At 49.2% G+C, this 27243-nt stretch overlaps 1 protein-coding gene across 1 annotated transcript in view; it reads left to right on the top strand.

Moving 5' to 3' along the window:
* The window catches only part of LOC138498718 (prostate stem cell antigen-like), an 82843-nt gene that overhangs the window by 41091 nt on the left and 14509 nt on the right, over positions 1–27243 (top strand). Inside the window, exons 2-3 of the mRNA XM_069622360.1 lie at positions 15545–15664; positions 21820–22044. Of these exons, the coding sequence (XP_069478461.1) occupies positions 15545–15664; positions 21820–22043 (344 nt within the window). The 3' untranslated portion in view covers position 22044. The remainder of the gene's footprint in view (positions 1–15544; positions 15665–21819; positions 22045–27243) is intronic.

The raw sequence follows: 27243 nt of genomic DNA, 5'->3' as shown, positions 1-27243 counted from the left end.
AGTACTGTAGGAGCTGTCACAATTGCCAAACCTCTGGCAAGAGTTGAGCCAAGAATTTGTCACCCTTGGTGCCTCTCCCAGTGGTGGGAGTCCCTTTTGAGAGGGTAGGAATCGACATTGTTGGTCCCTTATACCCACCAACATTTTCAGGAAACAGGTTTATCCTGATTGTAGTAGACCATGCTACTGGGTATCCTGAAGCCATACATATGAGAACTGTTACAGCTCAGGTTGTGGCTAAGGCCCTACTTGGTATTTTTACCAGAGTAGGTTTTCCTAAGGACATTATCTCTGACAGGGGATCCAATTTTATGTCCCTCTACATGCAGGCCATGTGGAAAAGCTGTGGAGTAACTTATAAGTTCTCAACTGCCTACCATCCTCAGACAAATGGATTGGTAGAGAGGTTCAACCGTACAATGAAGAACATGATAGGTACTTTAGTGGAACCCCTTAGGAGAAAGTGGGACCTTCTACTGCCATGCCTTCTCTTTGCTTATACAGAAGCCCCTCAGGAGGGAGTTGGATTTAGTCCCTTTGAACTTATTTATGGCCATCCAGTTAGAGGCCCCTTGGCCCTACTTAAGGAGGGATTGGAGAGTGTTCTTTCCCACAAGCCAGTGAGAGTCACTGACTATGTGATAGGTCTCCAGAGGAGAATGTCACACATGATGTCAGAAGCATCAGATAACTTGAAAGCAGGACAGACTCTGGTGAAGCATTGGCATGACCAGAAGGCCAACATCATTGAGTTTTCTGAAGAATAGCTAGTTCTAGTCATGGTACCTACAAGGCAGAGAGCCTTACAGGACAAATGGATAGGACCCTTCAAGGTTGTGCGCAAACCTGGAGAGGTCAACTATCTGGTGGACTTAGGCAATCCTAAGGAGGCTTCCAGAGTCTTTCACACCAACCGCCTAAAGGCTAATATCTCAAGACCAGATGTGGGAGCTTTGCTTCTAGCTTCAGCCCAAGAGGAGGAGGAGAGTGAACCTCTGCCTGACCTACTAAGAGGCCAGCCTTTAGATGAGAAAATAGAAGGAGTTAATCTCTCCTCTAATTTGACACCTGAACAACAGGAGGAGTGCAAGTTTCTGTTAAATCAGTTTGCCTCCCTGATTTGACTATCACCAGGCCTGACCCCTTGGGGCCAGCATGATATTCAAACTGGTGGTTTACCTGTTAAAAGCAGAGTTTACAGGATGTTAGATTATGTAAAATCCCACATAAAGGAGGAGGTCAACAAGGTGCTTGATCTCGGGGTAATAGAGCATTCTACCTGTCCATGGTCTAGTCCAGTTGTTCTAGTACCAAAGGCAGGATCCAAAGAGTTGAGATTCTGTGTGGACTATAGAGCCCTTAATGCAGTCACCAAGACTGATGCTCACCCTTTACCAAGGACAGATGAACTGGTGGATAAACTTGGTTCAGCCAAGTACCTCAGTACATTTGATCTCACTTCAGGCTATTGGCAAATAGCACTGACAGACCATGCCGAGGAGAAAACTGCAAACTCAACCCCAGCAGGCCTCTACCAGGTCTACCAGTTTAAGGTAATGCCTTTTTGACTAAAGAATGCACCTGCTACATTCCAAAGGGTGGTTAATCAAGCTCTGAATGGGATGGAGGACTTCTGCATGGCATACTTGGATGACATTGCAGTGTTCAGCCCTACTTGGAAAGAACATGTTCACCGCTTAGGATATGTTTTGCAGGCTCTTGAGCAGGCCCATCTGACCATAAAGGCTAGTAAATGTCAAATTGGTCAGAGTAAAGTGGTCTACCTTAGACATGAGGTAGGAGGAGGTGAAATCAGGCCATTGGCTAGCAAAGTACAAGCTGTACAAAACTGGGCCACCCCTACTACTCAAATACAAGTAAAAGCCTTCTTAGGCCTCACTGGTTACTATAGGAACTTCATAGAGAACTATGGGACCATAGCTTCTTCCTTGAATGTGGTCTACTCACCCAAATTCCTAAAAAGGTCAGTTGGAATGAGGAGTGCACTCAAGCATTTGAAGGCCTAAAGAAAGCCCTTTGTCAAGCTCCAGTCCTAAAAGCTCCTGACTATAGCCAAACCTTCATTGTGCAGACAGATGATTCAAATACAGGTATAGGTGCAGTCCTTAGTCAAATAGATGAGAATGGTAGGGAGCACCCCATTTGCTTCATTAGCAGGACGCTGAAGGAACCAGAAACAAGGTGGGCAACCATTGAGCGTGAATACTTTGTTGTTGTGTGGTCACTGAAGAAGTTTAGACCATACTTGTATGGATCTACTTTTGTGATTCAGACTGACCACCAACCCTTGAGATTGTTGATGCAAATGAAAGGGGAAAACCCTAAACTACTGAGATGGTCAATCATCCTGCAAGGGTTTGATTTTACCATTGAACACAGGTATGGGTGTCACCACCAGAATGCTGATGGTATCTCCAGGATGTTTGATCGAATGGAGTAAGGAGATTCATCCAGGAGTGGATTAAATCCTCCTCTCCCTTAGTCTGGGGGGGATGAGTGTTAGGGAGGATTCTCAAAATGTGCTAATTTCCCTTACCTTTTGAGACCCCCAGCAACTTTGCTGGATTTCTAGGATTTGATTTTTCTACCTGGGAAGAGTGAGAGCCTTTTTTTTCCACTCTTCCATGTATTTTGGTATGTGTTTTACTTTTGTGGTCTTTGGTTATGGAATTTTAAAACAACTCCATAGGCATCATATTTTTCTGTGTGTCACACAGCACCTTCAGTGCAGTGGCACAGGGATGTCTTTCAGACTTCCCAAGGTTTAAACACCCTATCTGGGACTGACTACTGTCTCCCAGAGCATGTAAAGTTAAATTGACTTTACTAGTCTCTTTAAATTTACTGACCCAGCACACACTATCTTCCTATAGAGTGCTGGAGGGGTTGCCTAGCTTCCTCTGAGTCAAAACACTCATGTAACAGTCAAATGTTACCCTTTCCTACTTTAAATGGCTGGTGGCAGTGGTTTAGATCAAACTACCATGATTTTTCCCGACCGCGAACAACGGTAGCTAAAAATCGGATTAGCCATGTTTTTCAATATGGCGCCCAAGACCTATCTGTAAAAACAGACTCTGGTTGACTTTTTCACCATTTCTTTTAGGAAAGGTCCTTCTTGTGTTTGTTTCTATGCGCCAAACCAGGTTTGGTCTCTTTGTTCGTTGGCCTTTAGCAGGCTTCAGTGCTGAAGCCCTCCTCTGGCGCCTGAGTTCTGGGGTGAACAGGATGTGAGGGAGGTGCCCGAAACTTCCTGTGCTTAGTTTCCTTGGAGACCTGAATGCATTCTGGCGTGATTGACCGGCTAGCTGTCCGGCAAGGACAGCCACCCTACTGTGTGAGTGACAGCCAGGCTGTAATAAATGGGGGAAAACTGTTTAAAAGCAGGTCTCTGGGACTTGGAAAGCAGAGTCGACCACTGGAACGAAAGAACCGAAGAGGAGAGGAAGGAAGAGGACTGCTGCAACTCCTGGACGACCGGTGAAGCCCTGCTGCAGGTCTGAATTGCCTGAAACTCCATTGACAGAGAAGCCCTTCAAGGTTAACTTCTTCCCTTGAGTTTGGTGGGAACAACCAACTCCAAGCCACCTGGACACCTTCCACATCTGGTCGAATTTTCATCAGAGTGCTGTTGAAAACCGGATAGACAGAGGGAAGGAAACCAGCTCGTGGACTTTAAGGCACTCACACCTTAAACTAACGTCTTGCTACATCTTTTGGCCTCATCCCTGGAAAGTGCAGGAACCTCCCGACACCCTCCTTCTTGTCCCCACAACTGAAGCTCAGGAACAGCGAGATCTGCAGAAACTGCCAGGAACAACTGCCTCAGCTACAGCTTTCTTCATTTAAAAGGTACTGTGCAAATGCAGTCTGGAACTATTTTCGGCCATCGAGTGCGTGAATCTTTCCTCAACTTCGAAGACTTGTCCTTCCCTAAACATTCTTCACACTTTTCACCTAGTTGTGATGCTGGAAATGCATCGGAGGGACAGGGCCTCCGTATCCTTGTCCTTTACTGTTTTTATCATGTGTCCTGTTGTGTTTTCCGTGCAGGAGTTCATGTGGGACTCCTGGCGGTGCAGCTCTCTCTCTTTTGGTTTGGTGAACAGACCCGTGGGATACCCTTATGGCACCCATGGGTAGAGGTACAACCCTGTGCCCCTAGTGTATGTTTTTGGGCACCTATGTGTGACCCACAGACGAGGGTACAGGCTGGTGGCAGCTCCGTGCTGAAATGACTGGTGTCCTGAGCGTCCTCCATTTTGAGATGCCCAGGCCCTGTCATTGGAATCAGTAGATTCCTGATGGAGACAAAATGGCCCCCATGGCCTCTTGCCTTCCATCACCTGTTACCTTGATCTTCCCGAAGTCCCAGGAAGCCCTGCCTCTGTCCCTTCCCCTTGACTGGATGTTGGGTGGAAGTTCCGTATATGGTAGTGTGGGGAAGTGCCGACCAGACTGGCTGGAGCCTTCTCGATTGGATGCTTGAGTGTGACCCAGGGGAATGAATGGGAGATCAACAGTATATCTGGGGACCTCTCACTGCTAAGAATCCTGTTCGGAAGCTGAAGTCCACTACGATGAGTAACTGGAGTAACTGAAGCTTACCCTTGAGCCCTGCTGGACGAGAAGAATTGCTGTTGCTCTCCTTTGCAATCTGAAAGCTGCTGTGCCTCAAGAACTGACCCACAGAGGAACTGGTAAGGTTCCCTCTTCCCGAGCTACGAAGGACCATCGTGCACAGCTGATCTTTGCCTAAGCTCCATGGTAGACAGACCTTCGACAGGCTGCCGACCCGATACGGGTTTGCTGCGGAACACCAAGGAGAACGCCTGGACTGCTGTCCGCCACTGTCGCCGCCGTGCTCACGTTGCCTAAGAACTTAATTGATCCAAGGACGCTCTCGTACGCATCGTCGCCGCTGTATCTTGCCGGAGAAGGCCTGACCATCGAGGCGCCGAGGAGCATCCACTGGTGGGTTTCCTGCCACCCAAAGACCACAGAGACGCCGACGACTCGATGCCCTTGCTGGGCCACAGTTCTTCAACTCTTTGCGGTCCAGAACTATTGACATCGAGGTGCCCCGCAAGCCTCTTCCTTGCAGGATGTTTACACTTCACAGTCAACGAGCACCGCTAGGAACGATGCGGCCACTTCACCGTCGTAGCTCGACCTGTTCTCCGTCGGACGTTCGATGACCCGTGACTCTTGCTTTAAAGGGAGGGCACTCAAGAAGGGTTGTCGATTTCCCCGACAAGGAATGCTACAACGCCAGGTACTTTGGGGTTGCAGAACTATTGGAAAGTCTAGTTTGAACAATATATGGACTGGGCTTGTATCTTTCTTCTGCAAGTTGCCCAGGTGGGGGGATCTCCACACAGAACTGTGTCTAGGTAGTGGGACCAGGATTCTGCCAATTGCTGAACCATCTTGCTTTCCTTCCTCTCTCTACTGCTGGTTTCCTCTTTATTTTGATCTGTGTGTCATTCTGACCGTATGCACTTTAATGAGATCTAATAACGTTAGTGGTACCACTATAGAATTGTACATATTTACCATTGTTGATTTTCGGAGTACAAAGTGAGTTATCATGATCGTGAATATGACCTTGAATATTAATTATATAAAGACTCTGTTGTAAGCGATACAGTGTGTGGGCATTCCTTCCTGGGTGCTCAGGGACTACACTGCACTTAAGAACCAGCTCGCATCACCTCCTGAGAAGCTATGCGTTGATTGCTCAACCACGTTCCAATAATAGAGAATCTTGGCAGGGGTCTCTGTGCCTCCCCTCTACCATATAGAGAGTGGAAGTGCAGACCCCCCTCCGGTCTTTACACTAACCAAATACCTTTAAACTCTGTGGCAAACACTTAACCGTTTACTACCAGAACTGTGCTATCCTATACAAAGACTCTGAGCCATTGACTTTGGCCCAGGCATATGAGAAGAATTGCTGGTTGTAGTTAACTGAAACCCTTTACCCTGCCTATGAATGTATTTGTGCTGCCTTTTCTTATAACCTTGTCTTTTTACCCCTTTATTAAGTATCTGAAGTGCCATTTTGCTCCCACTTCAGGGGAGCTAAACTTGTTCATTTACTTACCGGTTGTATTTTTTGTGGTTTATTAGTGTGTGATATTGAGCTGCTTGTGCTAGTGTAATGTTTTCTAACTGAGTGAGTAAATAAATGTATATTCTTTTACCAAGAAACCTTGAGTAAGTGTATATTTGAATCACTGTATTTGTTGGTCCTCTGAGTAAATGTTTCTACTGCTCACTTTACTCTTGAGATAAGTCTGGCTGCTCAGCCATCGCTACCACTTTACTGTGTAGTACAAGCTTGTACCAAAGGTGAAATTGTACTTACACTTGTAGTCTTAATTGTGTGTGGGGTTCCCAAAGGGTACTGCGCAGGATTCTGCCTAACACATAGCCTACAGGGCATGGGGCGTGGGGCTCATGAAGAGGGCATGGCCTACCTGCGGGGGGATTGGGGCTCATGAAGAGGGCATGGCCGACAGGGCGTGGGGATTGGGGCTCATGAAGAGGGCATGGCCTACCTGTAGGGGGTCTGGGGCTCATGAAGAGGGCATGACCTGACTGTGGGGGGATTGGGGCTCATGAAGAGGGCATGGCCTACCTGTGGGGGGATTGGGGCTCATGAAGAGGGCATGGCCTGACTGTGGGGGGATTGGGGCTCATGAAAAGGGCATGGCCTACAGGGCGTGGGGATTGGGGCTCATGAAGAGGGCATGGCCTACCTGTGGGGGGATTGGGGCTCATGAAGAGTGCATGGCCTACAGGCATGGGGATTGGGCCTCATGAAGAGGGCATGGCCTACAGGGCGTGGGGATTGGGACTCATGAAGTGGGCATGACCTACCTGCAGGGGGATTGGGGCTCATGAAGAGGGCAGGGCCTACCTGCTGGGGGATTGGGGCTCATGAAGAGGGCATGGCCTACCTGCTGGGGGATTGGGGTTCATGAAGAGGGCATGGCCTACCTGCTGGGGGATTGGGGCTCATGAAGAGGGCATGGCCTACCTGGGGGGGAGGGGATTGGGGCTCATGAAGAGGGCATGGCCTACCTGGGGGGGATGGGGCTCATGAAGAGGGCATGGCCTACCTGCAGGCGGATTGGGGCTCATGAAGAGGGCATGGCCTACAGGGCCTGGGGATTGGGGCTCATGAAGAGGGCATGGCCTACCTGGGGGGGAATAGGGCTCATGAAGAGGGCATGGCCTACCTCGGGGGGGGAATGGGGCTCATGAAGAGGGCATGGCCTACCTGCAGGCGAATTGGGGCTCATGAAGAGGGCATGGCCTACAGGGCCTGGGGATTGGGGCTCATGAAGAGGGCATGGCCTACCTGGGGGGGGGAATGGGGCTCATGAAGAGGGCATGGCCTACCTGCTGGGGGATTGGGGCTCATGAAGAGGGCGTGGCCTACCTGCTGGGGGATTGGGGCTCATGAAGAGGGCATGGCCTACCTGGGGGGGGGGGTTGGGGCTCATGAAGAGGGCATGGCCTACCTGGGGGGGGAATGGGGCTCATGAAGAGGGCATGGCTTACCTGCAGGCGGATTGGGGCTCATGAAGAGGGCATGGCCTACAGGGCCTGGGGATTGGGGCTCATGAAGAGGGCATGGCCTACCTGAGGGGGGGAATGGGGCTCATGAAGAGGGCATGGCCTACCTGCTGGGGGATTGGGGCTCATGAAGAGGGCATGGCCTACCTGCTGGGGGATTGGGGCTCATGAAGAGGGCATGGCCTACCTGGGGGGGGGGATGGGGCTCATGAAGAGGGCATGGTCTACCTGCTGGGGGATTGGGGCTCATGAAGAGGGCATGACCTACAGGGCATGGGTATTGGGGCTCATGAAGAGTGCATGGCCTACAGGGCATGGGGATTGGGCCTCATGAAGAGGGCATGACCTACACGGCGTGGGGATTGGGCCTCATGAAGAGGGCATGGCCTACAGGGCGTGGGTATTGGGGCTCATGAAGAGGGCATGGCCTACAGGGCCTGGGTATTGGGGCTCATGAAGAGGGCATGGCCTACAGGGTGTGGGATTGGGGCTCATGAAGAGGGCATGGCCTACCTGTGGGGGAATTGGGGCTCATGAGGAGGGCATGGCTTACAGGGCATGGGGATTGGGCCTCATGAAGAGGGCATGGCCTACAGGGCATGGGGATTGGGGCTCATGAAGAGGGCATGGCCTACCTGCGTGGGGATTGGGCCTCATGAAGAGGGCATGACCTACAGGGCGTGGGTATTGGGGCTCATGAAGAGGGCCTGGCCTACAGGGCGTGGGGATTGGGGCTCATGGAGAGGGCATGGCCTACCTGTGGGGGAATTGGGGCTCATGAGGAGGGCATGGTTTACAGGGCATGCGGATTGGGGCTCATGAAGAGGGCATGGCCTACCTGCGTGGGGATTGGGCCTCATGAAGAGGGCATGACCTACAGGGCGTGGGTATTGGGGCTCATGAAGAGGGCATGGCCTACAGGGCATGGGGATTGGGGCTCATGAAGAGGGCATGGCCTACCAGCGGGGGGATTGGGGCTCGTGACGAGGGCATGGCCTACAGGGCATGGGGATTGGGCCTCATGAAGAGGGCATGGCCTACCTCCTGGGAGGTTTGGGGGTGTTGGCTGTCGGCCCATTAGGCCACGCCCCTTGACAGCCCGGATTAATGGGCTACAGGCAACCCCACCAGGCATCCCTTTGTAGAGATCAGCCCCGTCTCCTCCAAGGAGTGTGGGGGGGGCAGCGCCACACATCTTCAGCCGTCATGAGCAGAAGGCCACACGGATACAGAAAGATTCTTATGACTCACTGGGGTAACACCCCTCAAACTGGAATCATTTAATGTATGAAACACCCTCTTGACCATCCCAGTGCTTCTTCCAATGCCGCTTCGCCTTTGGGGTTTAGCAAAACTCTAGCAGAAACCCACCGTTATCCCCCAAGCTTTTTATCTCTGGCGTTTTTTATACTTTTTGTAGTCGTTAAGACCCGTTGCATTCCATATTAAATCAGCAAGTCCAACCCGAGGGCCCCCAAGTGAACCTCCCCAATCAAACAGGTTTACAGCATCGAAATACACAGAAGTCGCCTTTCTCTCACCAGACCCTCCCCTCCTGAAGTGTGACATTACACTTCCGCCTCGCCCGCAAAATCAGGAGTACCCCTTAATATACGGAACCAGTGGCAGCAGTTAAAATCCCACCCTAAACATAGACGAAGCAAAACTCTACACTTGAAAGCCCAACGCCCTCAACCCTCTCCAAAGAAATATTTGATGACAGCAATAGGGTTCTTTAACACTAGAGACACAAAGTAAAAGAATAGTCTTGACAACAAATGTAACCACATTCCAGTACAGCTCAGAGGGGCCCTGTGTTTACACAAACCCAGACCTTGGATCTTTGGAGTTGAGCTATAAGCATGAAGATACACACACCCTCTTTAATGTGGTACACCAGCACGGTCCAGTGGCCTCTGCAATCTCATCCATTCCAAGCCCATATAAGAGCCTGCAGGCTTGTGTGCTTCTGCAGAGAGTGAGGCTTCGATGGCCAGTTGTGTCCGCTCTTAGTGTTGCATATCTTCTCCAAGTCTGCGCTGCCCCAAAAGAAGTCGGGTACTTTGCTGTGAGTCGAGTAGAAAAGCAAAAAAGACACCTGGACACAAGTCACAAGACACGAGCCCCCCCCCCCCTCAAGCCCTTCCATCGCCCTGAGGAGTGAGGGCAGTGCATGCCTTCAAGGTGATCTTGCGTGTGTGTGTACACAGGTATGCCTCTATAACAGTGCTGGCCCACAGCTTGGCGCATGCAGCATGATTGACATGTTCACCGTACTACGCTTATGATTTGCGCCCATGTTGGGGCAGGCCGCTTCCATACACTGGCCATGCACACTACCACACAGAGAGCACTATAGTGTTTGTAACCATGGCATATGGAACTCATGGGTAACCTGGTTCGCGCGCACTCTGTATATATGGGGGAACACAATGGCATAATAGAATCAGCCTGTATGAGCAGGGCCAGCCAATCACAGGGTGCAGAGCAAATACCTACCCTGAGCTGAGGGGAGCTTAATTATTATTTAAATAATCAGATCAAATGTCATAATGACACTAAGTTAAAGCCGCAGGAGCTGCCATGCCGTGGCAATATGATTATAAAGGGATTTCATATTAGGATTATTTGAGGAATAATTGGTGCCACAATTGATAATGGGGACCCATCCTGAGCCCTCACCACCAGGGGCTTCAGTCTTATAGCAGGATCTCCTTGCATACCCTGCAGCCGTATCCCCTGCAGAGGCCTCACCCATGCAGTTCAGTTTGACCTCATGTTCCCAGCCCCAGTGTGGCACCCCTTTTAATAGCGTGGCACGAGTCTGAGGAGGCCCCTATCACAGTGATGCCAGTGTACCCTATCTGCCAACATGACAGTCCCACCTCAAGCCCCGCCATGAGCTACAGACCGTGTGCCACTAACTCTTACACACATCCTGGGGTCTGGCACCATATTAACTGCCAACATGTGTTGAGATCTCCAACCTCAATAAACAAAAGGGCACCGCATGTCAAACATTGCAGCTCCCAAGAGGGACGGAGTAACCCAAAATTCACATCTCAGCTGAGTTTGAACCCCAATACACAGACGGGGTGAGGCACATGAGGCATCAATACTGGAGTCTGCGGTATAGAAAGATGGGGGTGCTAAAGGCCTGCATCCCCTGTCACACTGCACCACCCCTTCCCACAGTGCTGTAGCAAATTACTTGGCCACAGTGGACGTAGAGCTAGCACGATGCCCGCCACTTACCAAATGTCACTCACTTATAATGTGCAAGCATGAAATAATATCACAAAGGCAGGGCATCTAATGCTGCGGGTGACTGGTCAGCCTGTGTCCCTCCAGCATCGCACCCCACTCTACGGCTTGTTTATCACCAGCTGATGCCCCGCACCCCCAAGCTAGAATAGCTTTGGAGCCGTGAGCTTAACTGAGGCGCCTCTCAAGTTCAGCTCCCTTGCAACACCCCCCCTCTCCAGACGCCTACTCTTCTCACCCACATTCTTGAGGACGTCCCTGTAAAGAAGAAGCTGTTGGCCATGAGATCCTCCCCTTCTACCTGGCCTCCCCAAGGATATCTTCTGTGGTTGACATGAGACCTTCCCCCTCCACCTGGCCTCCCCAAGGATATCTTCTGTGGTTGACATGAGCCTTTCCCCTTCCACCTGGCCTCCCCAAGGATATCTTCTGTGGTTGACATGGGACCTTCCCCCTCCACCTGGCCTCCCCAAGGATATCTTCTGTGGTTGACATGAGCCATTCCCCCTCCACCTGGCCTCCCCAAGGATATCTTCTGTGGATGACATGAGACCTTCCCCCTCCACCTGGCCTCCCCAAGGATATCTTCTGTGGTTGACATGAGACCTTCCCCCTCCACCTGGCCTCCCCAAGGATATCTTCTGTGGTTGACATGAGACCTTCCCCTTCCACCTAGCCTCCCCAAGGATATCTTCTGTGGTTGACATGAGCCCTTCCCCCTCCACCTGGCCTCCCCAAGGATATCTTCTGTGGATGACATGAGACCTTCCCCCTCCACCTGGCCTCCCCAAGGATATCTTCTGTGGTTGACGTGGGACCTTCCCCCTCCACCTGGCCGCCCCAAGCATATCTTCTGTGGATGACATGAGACCTTCCCCCTCCACCTGGCCTCCCCAAGGATATCTTCAGTGGTTGACGTGGGACCTTCCCCCTCCACCTGGCCTCCCCAAGGATATCTTCTGTGGTTGACATGACACCTTCCCCCTCCACCTGGCCTCCCCAAGGATATCTTCTGTGGTTGACATGAGCCTTTCCCCTTCCACCTGGCCTCCCCAAGGATATCTTCTGTGGTTGACATGGGACCTTCCCCCTCCACCTGGCCTCCCCAAGCATATCTTCTGTGGTTGACATGAGCCCTTCCCCCTCCACCTGGCTTCCCCAAGGATATCTTCTGTGGTTGACATGAGCCCTTCCCCTTCCACCTGCCATCCCCAAGCATATTGTCTGTGGTTGACATGGGACCTCCCCCCTCCACCTGGCCTCCCAAGCATATCTTCTGTGGTTGACATGAGACCTTCCCCTTCCACCTGGCCTCCTCAAGGATATCTTCTGTGGTTGACATGAGCCCTTCCCCTTCCACCTGGCCTCCCCAAGGATATCTTCTGTGGTTGACATGAGCCCTTCCCCTTCCACCTGGCCTCCCCAAGGATATCTTCTGTGGTTGACATGGGACCTTTCCCTACCGCCTGACCTCCCCAAGGATATCTTCTGTGGTTGACATGAGACCTTCCCCCTCCACCTGGCGTCCCCACGCATATCTTCTGTGGTTGACATGACACCTTCCCCTTCCACCTGGCTTCCCCAAGGATATCTTCTGTGGTTGACATGAGCCCTTCCCCTTCCACCTGGCCTCCTCACGCATATCTTCTGTGGTTGACATGACACCTTCCCCTTCCACCTGGCCTCCCCACGCATATCTTCTGTGGTTGACATGACACCTTCCTCTTCCACCTGGCCTCCCCACGCATATCTTCTGTGGTTGACATGGGACCTTTCCCTACCACCTGACCTCCCCAAGGATATCTTCTGTGGTTGACATGAGACCTTCCCCCTCCACCTGGCCTCCCCACGCATATCTTCTGTGGTTGACATGACACCTTCCCCTTCCACCTGGCTTCCCCAAGGATATCTTCTGTGGTTGACATGAGACCCTCCCCCTCCACCTGGCCTCCCCAAGGATATCTTCTGTGGTTGACATGACACCTTCCCCCTCCACCTGGCCTCCCCAAGGATATCTTCTGTGGTTGACATGAGCCTTTCCCCTTCCACCTGGCCTCCCCAAGGATATCCTCTTTGGTTGACATGACACCTTCCCCTTCCACCTGGCCTCCCCAAGGATATCTTCTGTGGTTGACATGAGACCTTCCCCCTCCACCTGGCCTCCCCAAGCATATCTTCTGTGGTTGACATGAGCCCTTCCCCCTCCACCTGGCTTCCCCAAGGATATCTTCTGTGGTTGACATGAGCCCTTCCCCTTCCACCTGCCATCCCCAAGCATATTGTCTGTGGTTGACATGGGACCTCCCCCCTCCACCTGGCCTCCCCAAGCATATCTTCTGTGGTTGACATGAGACCTTCCCCTTCCACCTGGCCTCCTCAAGGATATCTTCTGTGGTTGACATGAGCCCTTCCCCTTCCACCTGGCCTCCCCAAGGATATGTTCTGTGTTTGACATGGGACCTTTCCCTACCACCTTACCTCCCCAAGGATATCTACAGTGGTTGACATGAGCCCCCCCCCCACCTGGCATCCTCAAAGATATCTTCTCTGGTTGTCATGACACCTTCCCCTTCCACCTGGCCTCCCCAAGGGTATCTACTCTGGTTGACATGAGACCTTCCCCCTCCACCTGGCCTCCCCACGCATATCTTCTGTGGTTGACATGACACCTTCCCCTTCCACCTGGCTTCCCCAAGGATATCTTCTGTGGTTGACATGAGCCCTTCCCCTTCCACCTGCCATCCCCAAGCATATTTTCTGTGGTTGACATGGGACCTTCCCCCTCCACCTGGCCTCTCCAAGGATATCTTCTGTGGTTGACATGAGACCTTCCCCCTCCACCTGGCCTCCCCAAGGATATCTTCTGTGGATGACATCAGACCTTCCCCCTCCACCAGGCCTCCCCAAGGAAATCTTCTGTGGTTGACATGAGACCTTCCCCCTCCACCTGGCCTCCCCAAGGATATCTTCTGTGGATGACATGAGACCTTCCCCTTCCACCTGGCCTCCCCAAGGAAATCTTCTGTGGTTGACATGAGACCTTCCCCTTCCACCTGGCCTCCCCAAGGAAATCTTCTGTGGTTGACATGAGACCTTCCCCCTCCACCTGGCCTCCCCAAGGATATCTTCTGTGGATGACATGAGCCCTTCCCCTTCCACCTGGCCTCCCCAAGGATATGTTCTGTGTTTGACATGGGACCTTTCCCTACCACCTTACCTCCCCAAGGATATCTTCTGTGGTTGACATGAGACCTTCCCCCTCCACCTGGCCTCCCCACGCATATCTTCTGTGGTTGACATGACACCTTCCCCTTCCACCTGGCTTCCCCAAGCATATTTTCTGTGGTTGACATGGGACCTTCCCCCTCCAACTGGCCTCCCCAAGCATATCTTCTGTGGTTGACATGAGACCTTCCCCTTCCACCTGGCCTCCTCAAGGATATCTTCTGTGGTTGACATGAGCCCTTCCCCTTCCACCTGGCCTCCCCAAGGATATCTTCTGTGGTTGACATGGGACCTTTCCCTACCACCTGGCCTCCCCAAGGATATCTTCTGTGGTTGACATGAGACCTTCCCCCTCCACCTGGCCTCCCCACGCATATCTTCTGTGGTTGACATGACACCTTCCCCTTCCACCTGGCTTCCCCAAGGATATCTTCTGTGGTTGACATGAGCCCTTCCCCTTCCACCTGCCATCCCCAAGGATATCTTCTGTGGTTGACATGAGCCCCCCCCCACCTGGCCTCCCCAAGGATATCTTCTCTGGTTGTCATGACACCTTCCCCTTCCACCTGGCCTCCCCAAGGGTATCTACTCTGGTTGACATGACACCTTCCCCTTCCACCTGAGACCCTCCCCTTCCACCTTGCCTCCCCAAGCATATCTTCTGTGGTTGACATGAGACCTTCCACTTTTTTGTAGTTATTTTCAGTTATCTGTCTGGTCTTATCACCCATCCGGATGGAATGCTTGATTCATATCAGCCATACAAGTCTCTCACTGACTCCCAAGATGTGTAGGTTATAGATGCGACTCTTAATACCCCGCTATCTCTATTGGGAGTTCATCCAGGGTGGTTTTCATCTCACCCACGTCCTTTGCCAACATGGGGAAAATCTTGTGTGTGTCGGCCCCTCTTGAGGTTGTAGGGTCTGCTGGCTTAGCTTTCCTTGCTATTATATTTTCACCCACAAACCTCTTTTCAAACTGAGTAGACATTTGTGTTTCTCATCAAATTCAAATATTGGCCAGGTCTCTCATTGAAATCGATTAGCAAATGAGAGCCATGAAGGGAGCCGGATCTCGCATTCTGGGATGCCGGGCTAGCTGCCGGACTAGCTGCCGAGCTAGCTACCAAACTAGAATCTGGGATAGCTGCTGGGTCAGCTGCTGGGCTAGATGCCAGGCTAGATGCCGTGCAGGCCTGCCGGGCATTCTGCTGGGCTAGAAACCGGGCTAGCTGCAAGCTAGATGCCGGGGTAGCTACTGGGGTAGCTGCCGGGCTAAGTGTCGGGCTAGATGCTGGGCTAGTGGCCCGGCTAGTTGCCGGGATAGCTGTCGGGTAGATGCCAGGGTAGCTGCTGGGGTAGCTGCCTATGCAGGCGTTTTACAATTCAGCTCATGGACCAAAGAGGATTTCTTACAATCTGTTTCTTTTTCTTTTCCTTCACAGCACATTCGTTGAAGTGCTACACATGTGAAGCAACAACTAACCTTGCTAACTGTAGGACCACAACCACCAACTGCTCATCAGCAAGTGCCTACTGTATGACAGTGCAAGCTACTTCAGTAGGTAAGAGATCACTAACAATGGTGCACACAGTCTTTATCATTAACAATGTCTGCATTTCTAAGCGCTATACTTGAGGATAGGTATGTAGGCACCCACTTCTCACCATATTTGTGACGGGCTGAAGATGGCACACTCTATTCTTTCAAATGGCGAGACCCAAAGGCTGAACATCCTTGGTCAGAAAGACTGTACAACTAAATCTAAAACCTGGCCCAAATTGGGATCGATCGGAGGGTGGGGGGAAGGGGCGGGGGTGCTATAATGCAACTCACTGGCTAATGCTATCTACCATGATATTGACGTCAGGTTCAATGTCAACACATTTGAATAGTTCACGCTCACCTTCAGGTCATGATGGAATGCAACGCCCTACCCAAGAATTACCCCCCCAGCCCATAGTCGACCTTCTGCACATCCTGAAGGAACCAGCACATGTATAACACAACATGGGTTTCAGATGTACATAACATAGAAGACATGTTGCATCCAGCATGACGTCAGAGCAAAGAGACTGTTTTACTGCTCGAGAAGTCATCCCCTGAATTCTTAATGGGACATATGTGTATGTTCCTGCAATCATGCAAAGATTTACCCATTCTCTGGATTGTCTTACAAGAATATATTTGTAACTTCTTCTAATTAAGCAACAACTCTCAAGTCTAGCTATTAGCACACCAGCATGATTTCCTGGGTGTTTCCAGGGCCCGATGTAATCAGGGGTGGACTGGGAACCAAAAGTGGCCCTGGAAAATGTTGTCAAAGCAGCCCCATATTTCTCCAATCGGGAGAGCGGAGCGTGTGATCCTAACCCTTCTATAAGGGGATTGGGCGAGTCCCCCAAAGGAAAAGTTGAATACCATTAACCAAAGTTCGTGTATATTAAGCATTTTGTAAATATATATGGATTAAAAAGGAATGTTTTAAATAAGTTCATGATCTCTCAAAGCAGATCTTCAATCATAGTGGGACAAAACATGAGTGTAATATCTGAAGAACAGTAAGAAACATATCAAAGAACACATTTGGATCCAGTGCTCCCAGATGTCTACAGCCTGCAAATACATCCAAGTCCCCCATCCCAGCTGTAAAGTACTCATGACATTGAAACCTCGATTTGCATTGCAAAGGCCAAAGAGGTAGATTTCAGAAACATCCCAGCAATATGAGTCCATTATCTGATGCAGCCCCTATGCCAATGGACTTTTAAAAGCCTCAGCTGCCTGCACCAAACAGTGCTTTCCCGTCCAGTTCCACCAGGCCCACAGTGAACAGGGCCGCTGGGAAACACCAGTCAGTCCAAACCAGAGTTTACAGGAGCCCTGCCCATGCCGCTTTTCTGTATTGCTTGTCAGAAGGTGGAGCAGGGTGCAGCCTGTGGATCTGCAATTCCTATTAACACACATTATCAGTACGGATAGAGTATGTGTTGGTGTCACTTCATCCGGCCAAAGGGCAATGCCAGTATGCCACACTCAAAATCCAACCTCATGAACAAGAGCCATGTTACAAACATGACAGCAACAACACCCTACTTCATAGAATACACAAGCCATGACTGAATCCCCCTACATCATCGGCATACAAAGAGGATTCAACAGTAGTTAACCCGAAAGCACAAGTACATACAAGCAGAAGCAACCCTAAGATAAATGCAAATCTGTGATAATGCATTGAAAACAAACAAAAGTGACAGCAATAAATAACTATACGCAACACAGGATGGTGCACAACTGCAGGTCCACAAAAAGCAGCCCCACCAAGTTACACACACAATAACCAGCAACTACAATACGTAAAGCACACATATAGGCATTTAAATTAACAGTCTATGCAATTATGCTATCAACCGAGCCACCTAAACAGCCATCAGCTGAGTAGCTAACCACAGACACACAGTCTCAGAACAGCAGCCATCTGCAAGCATAACACTAGCTTATAGCATTACCTTGAAAAATCCACCACATAGACACACAGGATAGAACCTTATTTTGTATTTTTATTAAGGTACCTTAAAGTTAACCTCAAATAGCAGCCACCACCTAACCAACAAAGATGTGGGTGTAACAGCAGTGCCACAGCACACACATTGGGGACAAACAGCATGCCTTTGGCTGTAAGTTATACACTGAAGCGTGCAACCCAACTCCCAGTCTCCCTCCCTACAGCACGCACACACACACACATGCAAACCCAAAGGTCCTGAAATAATGCAAGAAACAGACGTCGAGTACAAGACTTCTAACACCCAACACCTTAAACAACTGTCTAGAAGCAGCAAAATGATTCACAGGGCTCCTTCTATCGGCTGTTGCGGAGAGCAAGTACACACTGCCATACCGACTGAGACCCCGCTAATTAAGATACATATCTCTGCTTCTGTAAGCTCTTTCAGTCGGTCATTACCTAAAGAGAAGATCCTACCTGCCATGTAAGCTCTTTCAGTCGGTCATTACCTAAAGAGAAGATCCTACCTGCCATGTAAGCTCTTTCAGTCGGCCATTACCTAAAGAGAAGATCCTACCTGACATATAAGCTCTTTCAATCTCTCATTACCTAAAGAGAAGATCCTACCTGCCATAGAAGCTCTTTCAGTCGGTCATTAAATAAAGAGAAGATCCTACCTGACATGTAAGCTGTTTCAGTCGGTCATTACCTAAAGAGAAGTTGCTACCTAAAGAGAAGTTCCTACCTGCCATGTAATGTCTTTGAGTCGGTCATTACCTAAAGAGAAGATCCTATCTGCCTTGTAAGCTCTTTCAGTCGGTCATTACCTAAAGAGAAATTCCTACCTAAAGAGAAGTTCCTACCTGCCATGTAAGGTCTTTCAGTCGGTCATTACCTAAAGAGAAGATCCTATCTGCCTTGTAAGCTCTTTCAGTCGGTCATTACCTAAAGAGAAGTTCCTATCTGCCATGTAAGCTCATTCAGACGGTCATTACCTAAAGAGAAGTTCCTATCTGCCATGTAAGCTCTTTCAGTCGGTCATTACCTAAAGAGAAGTTCCTATCTGCCATGTAAGCTCATTCAGACGGTCATTACCTAAAGAGAAGTTCCTATCTGCCATGTAAGCTCATTCAGACGGTCATTACCTAAAGAGAAGTTCCTACCTAAAGAGAAGATCCTACCTGCCATGCAAGCTCTTTCAGTCGGTCATTACCTAAAGAGAAGTTCCTACCTAAAGAGAAGTTCCTATCTGCCATGTAAGCTCTTTCAGTCGGTCATTACCTAAAGAGAAGATCCTACCTGCCATGTAAGGTCTTTCAGTCGGTCATTACCTAAAGAGAAGTTCCTACCTAAAGAGAAGTTCCTATCTGCCATGTAAGCTCTTTCAGTCGGTCATTACCTAAAGAGAAGATCCTACCTGCCATGTAAGCTCATTCAGTCGGTCATTACCTAAAGAGAAGTTCTTACCTAAAGAGAAGTTCCTATCTGCCATGTAAGCTCATTCAGACGGTCATTACCTAAAGAGAAGTTCTTACCTAAAGAGAAGTTCCTACCTGCCATGTAACCTCTTTCAGTCTGTTAACTATTTTTTGTTTATATTGTTGAGAATTTTGTTTGGGTGATTTTGAAAGAAGCCAAATACATTCCACTACAGATAAATCTCTAAATTACCATGGTTGCTTGTTTCCAGTATTTTCTGCTAGTAAGGTTCTTGGTGGTGCTACGTTTCAGAAGGGCATTGGGCACTTGACAGGCTTCGATGTCATCTGAAAGAGTACCACTCTGTTGGAGGATAATGTCTTCTGTTATTTCAGCGCTCTGAGACATATCGGTCTGTAGCGTTATATAAGAAATGCATTATTATTATTATCAATAAATCAATGAGTCTATAAAAGTATCATGGAGATAAAGAAGCAAATGGAATTCGGGACTATCTCCCAGGCTGCATGGGGCTACCAATATAGTTCGAAGGGTACCCATGTGATCAGTCCACTGACGGAGGAAGTAGTCGTAAGAATAACATCCAGGGTAGGAACTTGCCGACAGGTGGCGGCCTGTGCAAGTTGAGTATTGATGAAAGTACAGAGGGGTCATTTTGTTAATAGTGGTAACTGTCCCAGGGGACCCCAATGTTAGCACATACGTGCTGTTGGACCCTTGCATGCACTTTATGACTTTTACAAAAAGGATTGGAAAATGAATGAGTAAGAATGTGTGAAATTGCCTTTAGTCTTTCATTGATGTCTCAGTTTTGAATACAAATAAAAATGCTGGCTGAAAGTTATGCTTTGTAGAGAGCATTTATTATGGTAGCCCATATAACCACGCCTGCTTTAACACAGGAATGAAAGAAGGCCGATTCCATAGCTTTACGCCTGCATGAAACTGCACCGGAAAACAATGATTTTACCCAATTTTTTGTAACTGACTTCTTGGCTGGAGATCCAGCAAGTCCTCCTAAAAATGAGTTATTTGAGGTAGTAGTTGCTTAGGAGGAAACTCTTCAGAAGGCCTCTGAACTTAACAATTTAGTATATCTATCTTGAATTTGAACGGAGAGGCGCTGTTTTAGAATGTATGAAGGAAATGGTTACGTACCTAAAAAGCATGATGCTGCTAGATAACGATACAGTTATTGTGACCTATATTCAAGCATATCTAAAACTGAATAGGTATGCCACTATTGGAATAATGGGGAAAAGTATTAAACAGCATAACAAATGGACATCCGGTATGATAGATGTCTAAATAATGCATCACAAAATAAGTTGAAATTCTGGCTTCAAAAGAAGATGCAAGAGTACAGCCGTGAGTCCCATAGTGTCGAATTATCGACTAAGAAAGTTAGTGGTTCATATTGTCAATACTGGCTGTCCCGGCCGTCTAATCCTAAGTATATTGTAGCTTACCCTAATGCATATATATTTGGAAATGATCTATTATTGAAATTCAACGTTTGTGACTGACACATTGGAAGAAATAGGTGGAAGGCACTGGAGATCAGGCACTGATAAACGTTGTCGTTTATGTGGGTGTAATGTGATAGAGACTTTGAAACACCCGCTTGCTGTGAACGTTTAAACAAGATGTGCACAATGTGCTTAAAATCTTAAGATAATGCAATTGATTGCGATGATAGTTTTGAAAAATGGTCAACTTTTATGAAAGGCGACGACACCAATTTTATGTACCATATGGTGAAATTTTATTTGAATATGCAGATGGTTTTTAAATTTTAGGATAAAATAGAAAGCTTGAATTATGTTTTAGTATTGTCACCTTGATTTTAAATGTGTAAGTAGGCGCTGCTAATAGTTTATGAGTTACTTAAATTGCATGATAATCCGTATGTAAATTGTCAAAGGATTTTATTAGTTTGACATGGAATTTTATCATGTTGATGTGTATGTTTGCAATTTTATGTAGTATATACAAAGCCACTGGCTGAAAGTATATTATTAATAAATAAATAAATAAATAAATAACATTGAGTTATGGGCTCTCCCGCTGTGTTTGCCTGCACCAATTTCAGAAAATATTCCTCCCCTCCCCACTCTCCCACTTTCAAAATTCACCAGTCACCGCTGTTGATTTATGTGAAACTAGAAACTATTTGGTTTTCTGCCCTTCCAGAGAATACAAAGGAACTCATGCAAGCAGATTTTCTAAGGTTCATAAAGTGCTAACATGCCACATCCCAGTTACTAGGAGCTATCATTCTCAACATGTTCCCCACTGTGTAATTATGGCAGCATTTTGAAACCATGTATTCCTGCTTCTTCATGTGAATACAAAAAAGCATTATATTTGTAACAGTGTAACATAGGGTGTGTAAGTGCACATTTAAAACTTTGTATCCACTATTTTGATAAACAATCCAATTAAACCTATCAGCCAGCACATGGATGGCAGCATTTAGACTCTGTGGCCTTCCACAGATCTGTCTGAATGGGTTCCCTCTCAGATCACATCCTTACACAATGAGGGCACATGGGGGAGCTTTCCTCTCTCAAATCATGCAAGAAAATACACAGAACCAGGAGAAGTGGTGGTGGCAGGAAAGGGAAACCCCTGAAATACATTCTGTGATAGAGCTGTGGCTTCGTCTGACATTAAAGTCTAGGTTCCTGCGCCTCTTCGCGGCATAGAGGGCTGAGATCCATGGAGTCTGCAAGCACTCACCGTTTAACCCTTTATTTCTTCATTTACAGGAGTGACAGCCGTCGCCAAGAACTGCAAAGTGGCCTGTAAGGAAAGCACGGGCACGGTGTCAGGTATCCCGACTTCTATCCACTGTTGCAGCACAGACCTGTGCAATGGAGGGACTACTCATACTGCCCCCCACTCCAGTGGAACAGCCAATGGGAAACTCAGCTACACAATGCTCTTTCTGGCAGCGGGGGCCTGCGCCCTCCTGCTCAAGGCCGGCATATAAGGTAAGGATGGGATGGCAGGACCTGCTCCATCCTCACTGATGGCCACAGGGTACATGACGGACAATCAGATCTACAGCTGTGAATCTCACAGTGACCAGGACCTATCCTGCTCAGGGCCGGCCTGTAAGTTACATTTTAAATGTTAAATGTTAAATGTATTTGTACCGCGCACCGTCACCAACGGAATTGGTCCCCAGGCGGATCTATAAACGATAAAGGTGGGTTGGGTTAGTAAGGTGAAGAAGGGAGTAGGATAATGAGAGGAGTGGTGTTCTGTTGGCAGCTTCAACTCGGTATACACCGGGTGCTGAGCTTTGGTGCGGGTATCGGATCGGAGTCCGTCCGTGTGTGTTGTTGTTCCGGATTATGTGTTGTTGCAGTGTTGTGAAGTGCGTGCGGCTTGTTGTGCGAGAGATGGTTGTATGAGTTTTTTGAGTGAGATAAGTATGCATAGTTTGAGCTTATATTGGTTAGTGGGTTACCTGACCTTTACCATGCTAACATTCACAGTTCTGTCTGAGTGTGGCACTTGCCGGCCCTCACATTCCCATCCAGACGCGGCACAGGCCAACGCTCAGGACTCCATCCAGGTGTGGTCATGCCAACACTCATACTCCCACCCAGAAGCGGCGCAGGCTAGTGTCTGGAGACCCGTCCAGGTGTGGGCATGCTAACATTCACATGTCCATCTGAGCGCCACACAGGTTGGTGTTCACAACTCTAGGTGTGGCCCATGTTAGCATTCACGTTTTTCTAGGTGCGGGCATGTTATTCTTCAATCGATCCTATCCAGATGCGACGCAGGCCAGCGTCTATCTAGATGTGTCTGCCGGTCTGGATATATTCGTCCGGTACGTGCGAGTTGGAGAGTCAATTGGGCTTTCGTGTGGGTCTAGGTATGTGGTCAGTCTCTGCAGCCTTCCTTTGTGGCTATTTTCAATGATGTCTTATGCTCTGTCGAGTGGTTGGTTCTTTGGTTTGAGTGTTTGTCCAATTTGAGAGTGGTCGAGGTTGGAGTTATTTTCGTCATTGTTTTAATGTCGGGGCATTCTAGTACGTCTCCGTTGTGGTTATGCTTTGAAGAGCCATGATTTGAGGAGTTTTCTGAATGCTAGGTGGTTTGTTGTATTCCGTACATTCTTAGGTAGGTCATTCCAGGTTTTAGGTGCCTGGTGAGAGAAAGACGATCCTCCGAGTTTTTTTCTGTTGTAGGATTTTGGTTCCAGGCGTATGTCGGTGCTTGATCTTAGTGTTCTTGTCGGTTGGTGTAGGCGTAGTTTGTCGCTTAGGAATTCTGCACCTTGTTTGTGTATTGCTCTGTGCGTGATGCACATGGCCTTGAACTTTATTCGCTGTTTCAGTGTTAGCTAGTGTAGTAATTTTAGCGCGGGTGTGATGTGTTCTCTTCTGGGTAGCTTGAGGAGGAGTCTGGCTGCTGCATTTTGTATCCGTTGCAGTTTTTTTTAGAAGTCGTTCGGGCATGCCCAGGTATAGGCTATTGGCATAGTCCACTCTGGACATGATCAGAGCGATGATGGTAAGTGTTTTGTTGGCAAATGACAGGAACGGTAGGATCTTTTTGATGCTCGAAGGAGGAAGAAACATTTCTTGATTACTGAGTTTACTTGTGGCTCCGGAGTGAGGTTGTTATCCATCAGGACCCCTAGGTTTTTTACAGTTGATGATGGTTCTGGTGTGGTGCCGAGCTCTCTTGGCCAGGGGATGTAGTTGATGTCTCCTCCCTTTTTTGAAACAATCATTATCACTGTTTTGCCTGGGTTGATTAAGGTAAGGTAAGCATGGAGTGGCAGGACCTGCTCCACTCTCACTGATGGCCAAAGGGGACACGCCGGACAATCAGATCTATAGCTGTGAGTCTCACAGTGACCAGGACCCATCCTGCTCAGGGCCGGCCTATAAGGTAAGCATGGGGTGGCAGGACCTGTTCCACTTTCACAGATGGCCATAGGGTACACGTTGGACAATCAGATCTACAGCTGTGAGTCTCACAGTGACCAGGACCCATCCTGCTGAGGGCCGACCTGTAAGGTAAGCATGGGATGGCAGGACCTGCTCCACTCTCACTGATGGGCACAGGGTACACGCCGGACAATCACATGTAGAGCTGTGAGTCTCACAGTGACCAAGACCCATCCTGCTCAGGGCTGTACTCTAAGGAATAGGGAAATAAACCTGCCCCCCCATCTCCTGACGGGCGGGGGCAGAGGCATGGCGCTCATGGGGTGCCACTCAGTGGTGGAGTCAGAGGCGGCATGGCAGACAGCCTACCTCTGGAACCCTCTTATCCCCCCCCAGCCCCTTCCTGGCACCAAAAGCTACCCCCGCCACTGGTGGCAATGCAGCACCTCTGCGTCTCACAGCAAGTAGGGGTCCCCCAGGCATCAGAAGTAAGCAATCTCCCACTCAAAGTAGTGTTGTAAGGTATTGCGAGAGTGGCAGAACTCCTCCCCACTCCGCTTTTCCTGCTAGGCATGGCATGTTACAGTGGCAACGGTGGCATTGCACAGAGAGAAAGTCTCCCCTGGCATCAGAAGTAAAAAATCTCCCACTCAAAGTAGTGTTGTAAGGTATGGCGAGAGTGGCAGATCCCTCCCCACTCCGCTTTTCCTGCTAGGCATGGCATGTTACAGCAGCAACTGTGGCATTGCACAGAGAGAAAGTCTCCCCTGGCATCAGAAGTAAACAATCTCCCACTCAAAGTAGTGTTGTTAAGGTATGGCGAGGGTGGCAGACCTCCTCCCCACTCTGCTTTTACTGCTAGGCATGGCATGTTACAGTGGCAACCGTGGCATTGCACAGAGAGAAAGTCTCTCCTGGCATCAGAAGTAAACAATCTCCCACTCAAAGTAGTGTTGTGAGGTATGGCAAGAGTAGCAGACCGCCTCCCAACTCCGCTTTTACTGCTAGGCATGGCATGTTATAGCGGCAACCGTGGCATTGCACAGAGAGAAAGTCTCCGCTGGCATCAGAAGTAAACAATCTCCCACTCAAAGTAGTGATGTAAGGTATGGCAAGAGTGGCAGACCCCCTCCCAACTCTGCTTTTACTGCTAGGCATGGCATGTTACAGCGGCAACCGTGGCATTGCACAGAGAGAAAGTCTCCCCTGGCATCAGAAGTAAACAATCTCCCACTCAAAGTAGTGTTGTAAGGTATGGCAAGAGTGGCAGACCCCCTCCCAACTCCACTTTTACTGCTAGGCATGGCATGTTACTGCGGTAACCGTGGCATTGCACAGAGAGAAAGTCTCCCCTGGCATCAGAAGTAAACAATCTCTCACTCAAAGTAGTGTTGTTAAGGTATGGCGAGGGTGGCAGACCTCCTCCCCACTCCGCTTTTACTGCTAGGCATGGCATGTTACAGCGGCAACCGTGGCATTGCACAGAGAGAAAGTCTCCCCTGGCATCAGAAGTAAACAGTCTCCCACTCAAAGTAGTTTTGTAAGGTATGGCGACGGTGGCAGACCTTCTCCCCACTCCGCTTTCACTGCTAGGCAGGGCATGTTACAGCTGCACCCGTGGCATTGCACCGAGAGAAAGTCTCCCCTGGCATCAGAAGTAAAAACCTCCCACTCAAAGTGTGTTGTTAGGTATGGCGAGAGTGGCAGACCTCCTCTCCACTCCGCTTTTCCTGATAGGGATGGCATGTTACAGCGGCAACCGTGGCATTGTACAGAGAGAAAGTCTCCCTGGCATCAGAAGTAAACAATCTCTCACTCAAAGTAGTGTTGTTAAGGTATGGCGAGGGTGGCAGACCTCCTCCCCACTCTGCTTTCACTGCTAGGCAGGGCATGTTACAGCAGCACCCGTGGCATTGCACAGAGAGAAAGTCTCCCCTGGCATCAGAAGTAAAAATCTCCCACTCAAAGTGTGTTGTAAGGCATGGCGAGAGTGGCAGACCTCCTCTCCACTCCGCTTTTCCTGCTAGGCATGGCATGTTACAGCGGCAACCGTGGCATTGCACAGAGAGAAAGTCTCCGCTAGCATCAGAAGTAAACTATCTCCCACTCAAAGTAGTGTTGTAAGGTATGGCGAGAGTGGCAGACCTCCTCTCCACTCCGCTTTTCCTGATAGGGATGGCATGTTACAGCGGCAACCGTGGCATTGCACAGAGAGAAAGTCTCCCCTGGCATCAGAAGTAAAAATCTGCCACTCAAAGTGTGTTGTAAGGCATGGCGAGAGTGGCAGACCTCCTCTCCACTCCGCTTTTCCTGCTAGGCATGGCATGTTACAGCGGCAACCGTGGCATTGCACAGAGAGAAAGTCTCAGCTAGCATCAGAAGTAAACTATCTCCCACTCAAAGTAGTGTTGTAAGGTATGGCGAGAGTGGCAGACCCCCTCCCAACTCTGCTTTTACTGCTATGCATGGCATGTTACAGCGGCAACCGTGGCATTGCACAGAGAGAAAGTCTCACCTGTCATCAGAAGTAAACAATCTCCCACTCAAAGTAGTGTTGTAAGGTATGGCGAGAGTGGCAGACCCCCTCCCAACTCCACTTTTACTGCTAGGCATGGCATGTTACAGCGGCAACCGTGGCATTGCACAGAGAGAAAGTCTCCCCTGGCATCAGAAGTAAAGAATCTCCCACTCAAAGTAGTGTTGTAAGGTATGGCGAGAGTGGCAGACCTCCTCCCCACTCCGCTTTTCCTGCTAGGCATGGCATGTTACAACAGCAACCGTGGTATTGCACAGAGAGAAAGTCTCCCCTGGCATCAGAAGTAAACAATCTCCCACTCAAAGTAGTGTTGTAAGGTCTGGCGAGAGTGGCAGACCTCCTCTCCACTCCGCTTTTCCTGCTAGGCATGGCATGTTACAGCGGCAACCGTGGCATTGCACAGAGAGAAAGTCTCCCCTGGCATCAGAAGTAAACAATCTCTCACTCAAAGTAGTGTTGTTAAGGTATGGCGAGGGTGGCAGACCTCCTCCCCACTCCGCTTTCACTGCTAGGCAGGGCATGTTACAGCGGCACCCCAAAAAAAAAAATGTGAAAAAACAAAAAAAAATAATTTGATCATTTGACCTGTCGACCTTTTGGTGTCGACCATTTGTTCTGTCGACCATTTAGATTCGATCATTTGACCTACAACCAAAATCTCCCACTCAAAGTAGTGTTGTAAGGTATGTCGAGGGTGGCAGACCTACTCCCCTCTCCACTTTTACTGCTAGGCATGGCATGTT

Source organism: Ambystoma mexicanum, chromosome 5q, assembly GCF_040938575.1.
Source record: "Ambystoma mexicanum isolate Mex_15411 chromosome 5q, UKY_AmexF1_1, whole genome shotgun sequence".
NCBI classification, from domain to species: Eukaryota; Metazoa; Chordata; class Amphibia; order Caudata; family Ambystomatidae; genus Ambystoma; species Ambystoma mexicanum.
The sequence above is the reverse complement of the archived record's forward strand: the minus strand, read 5'-3'. Positions and strand labels throughout refer to the sequence as shown.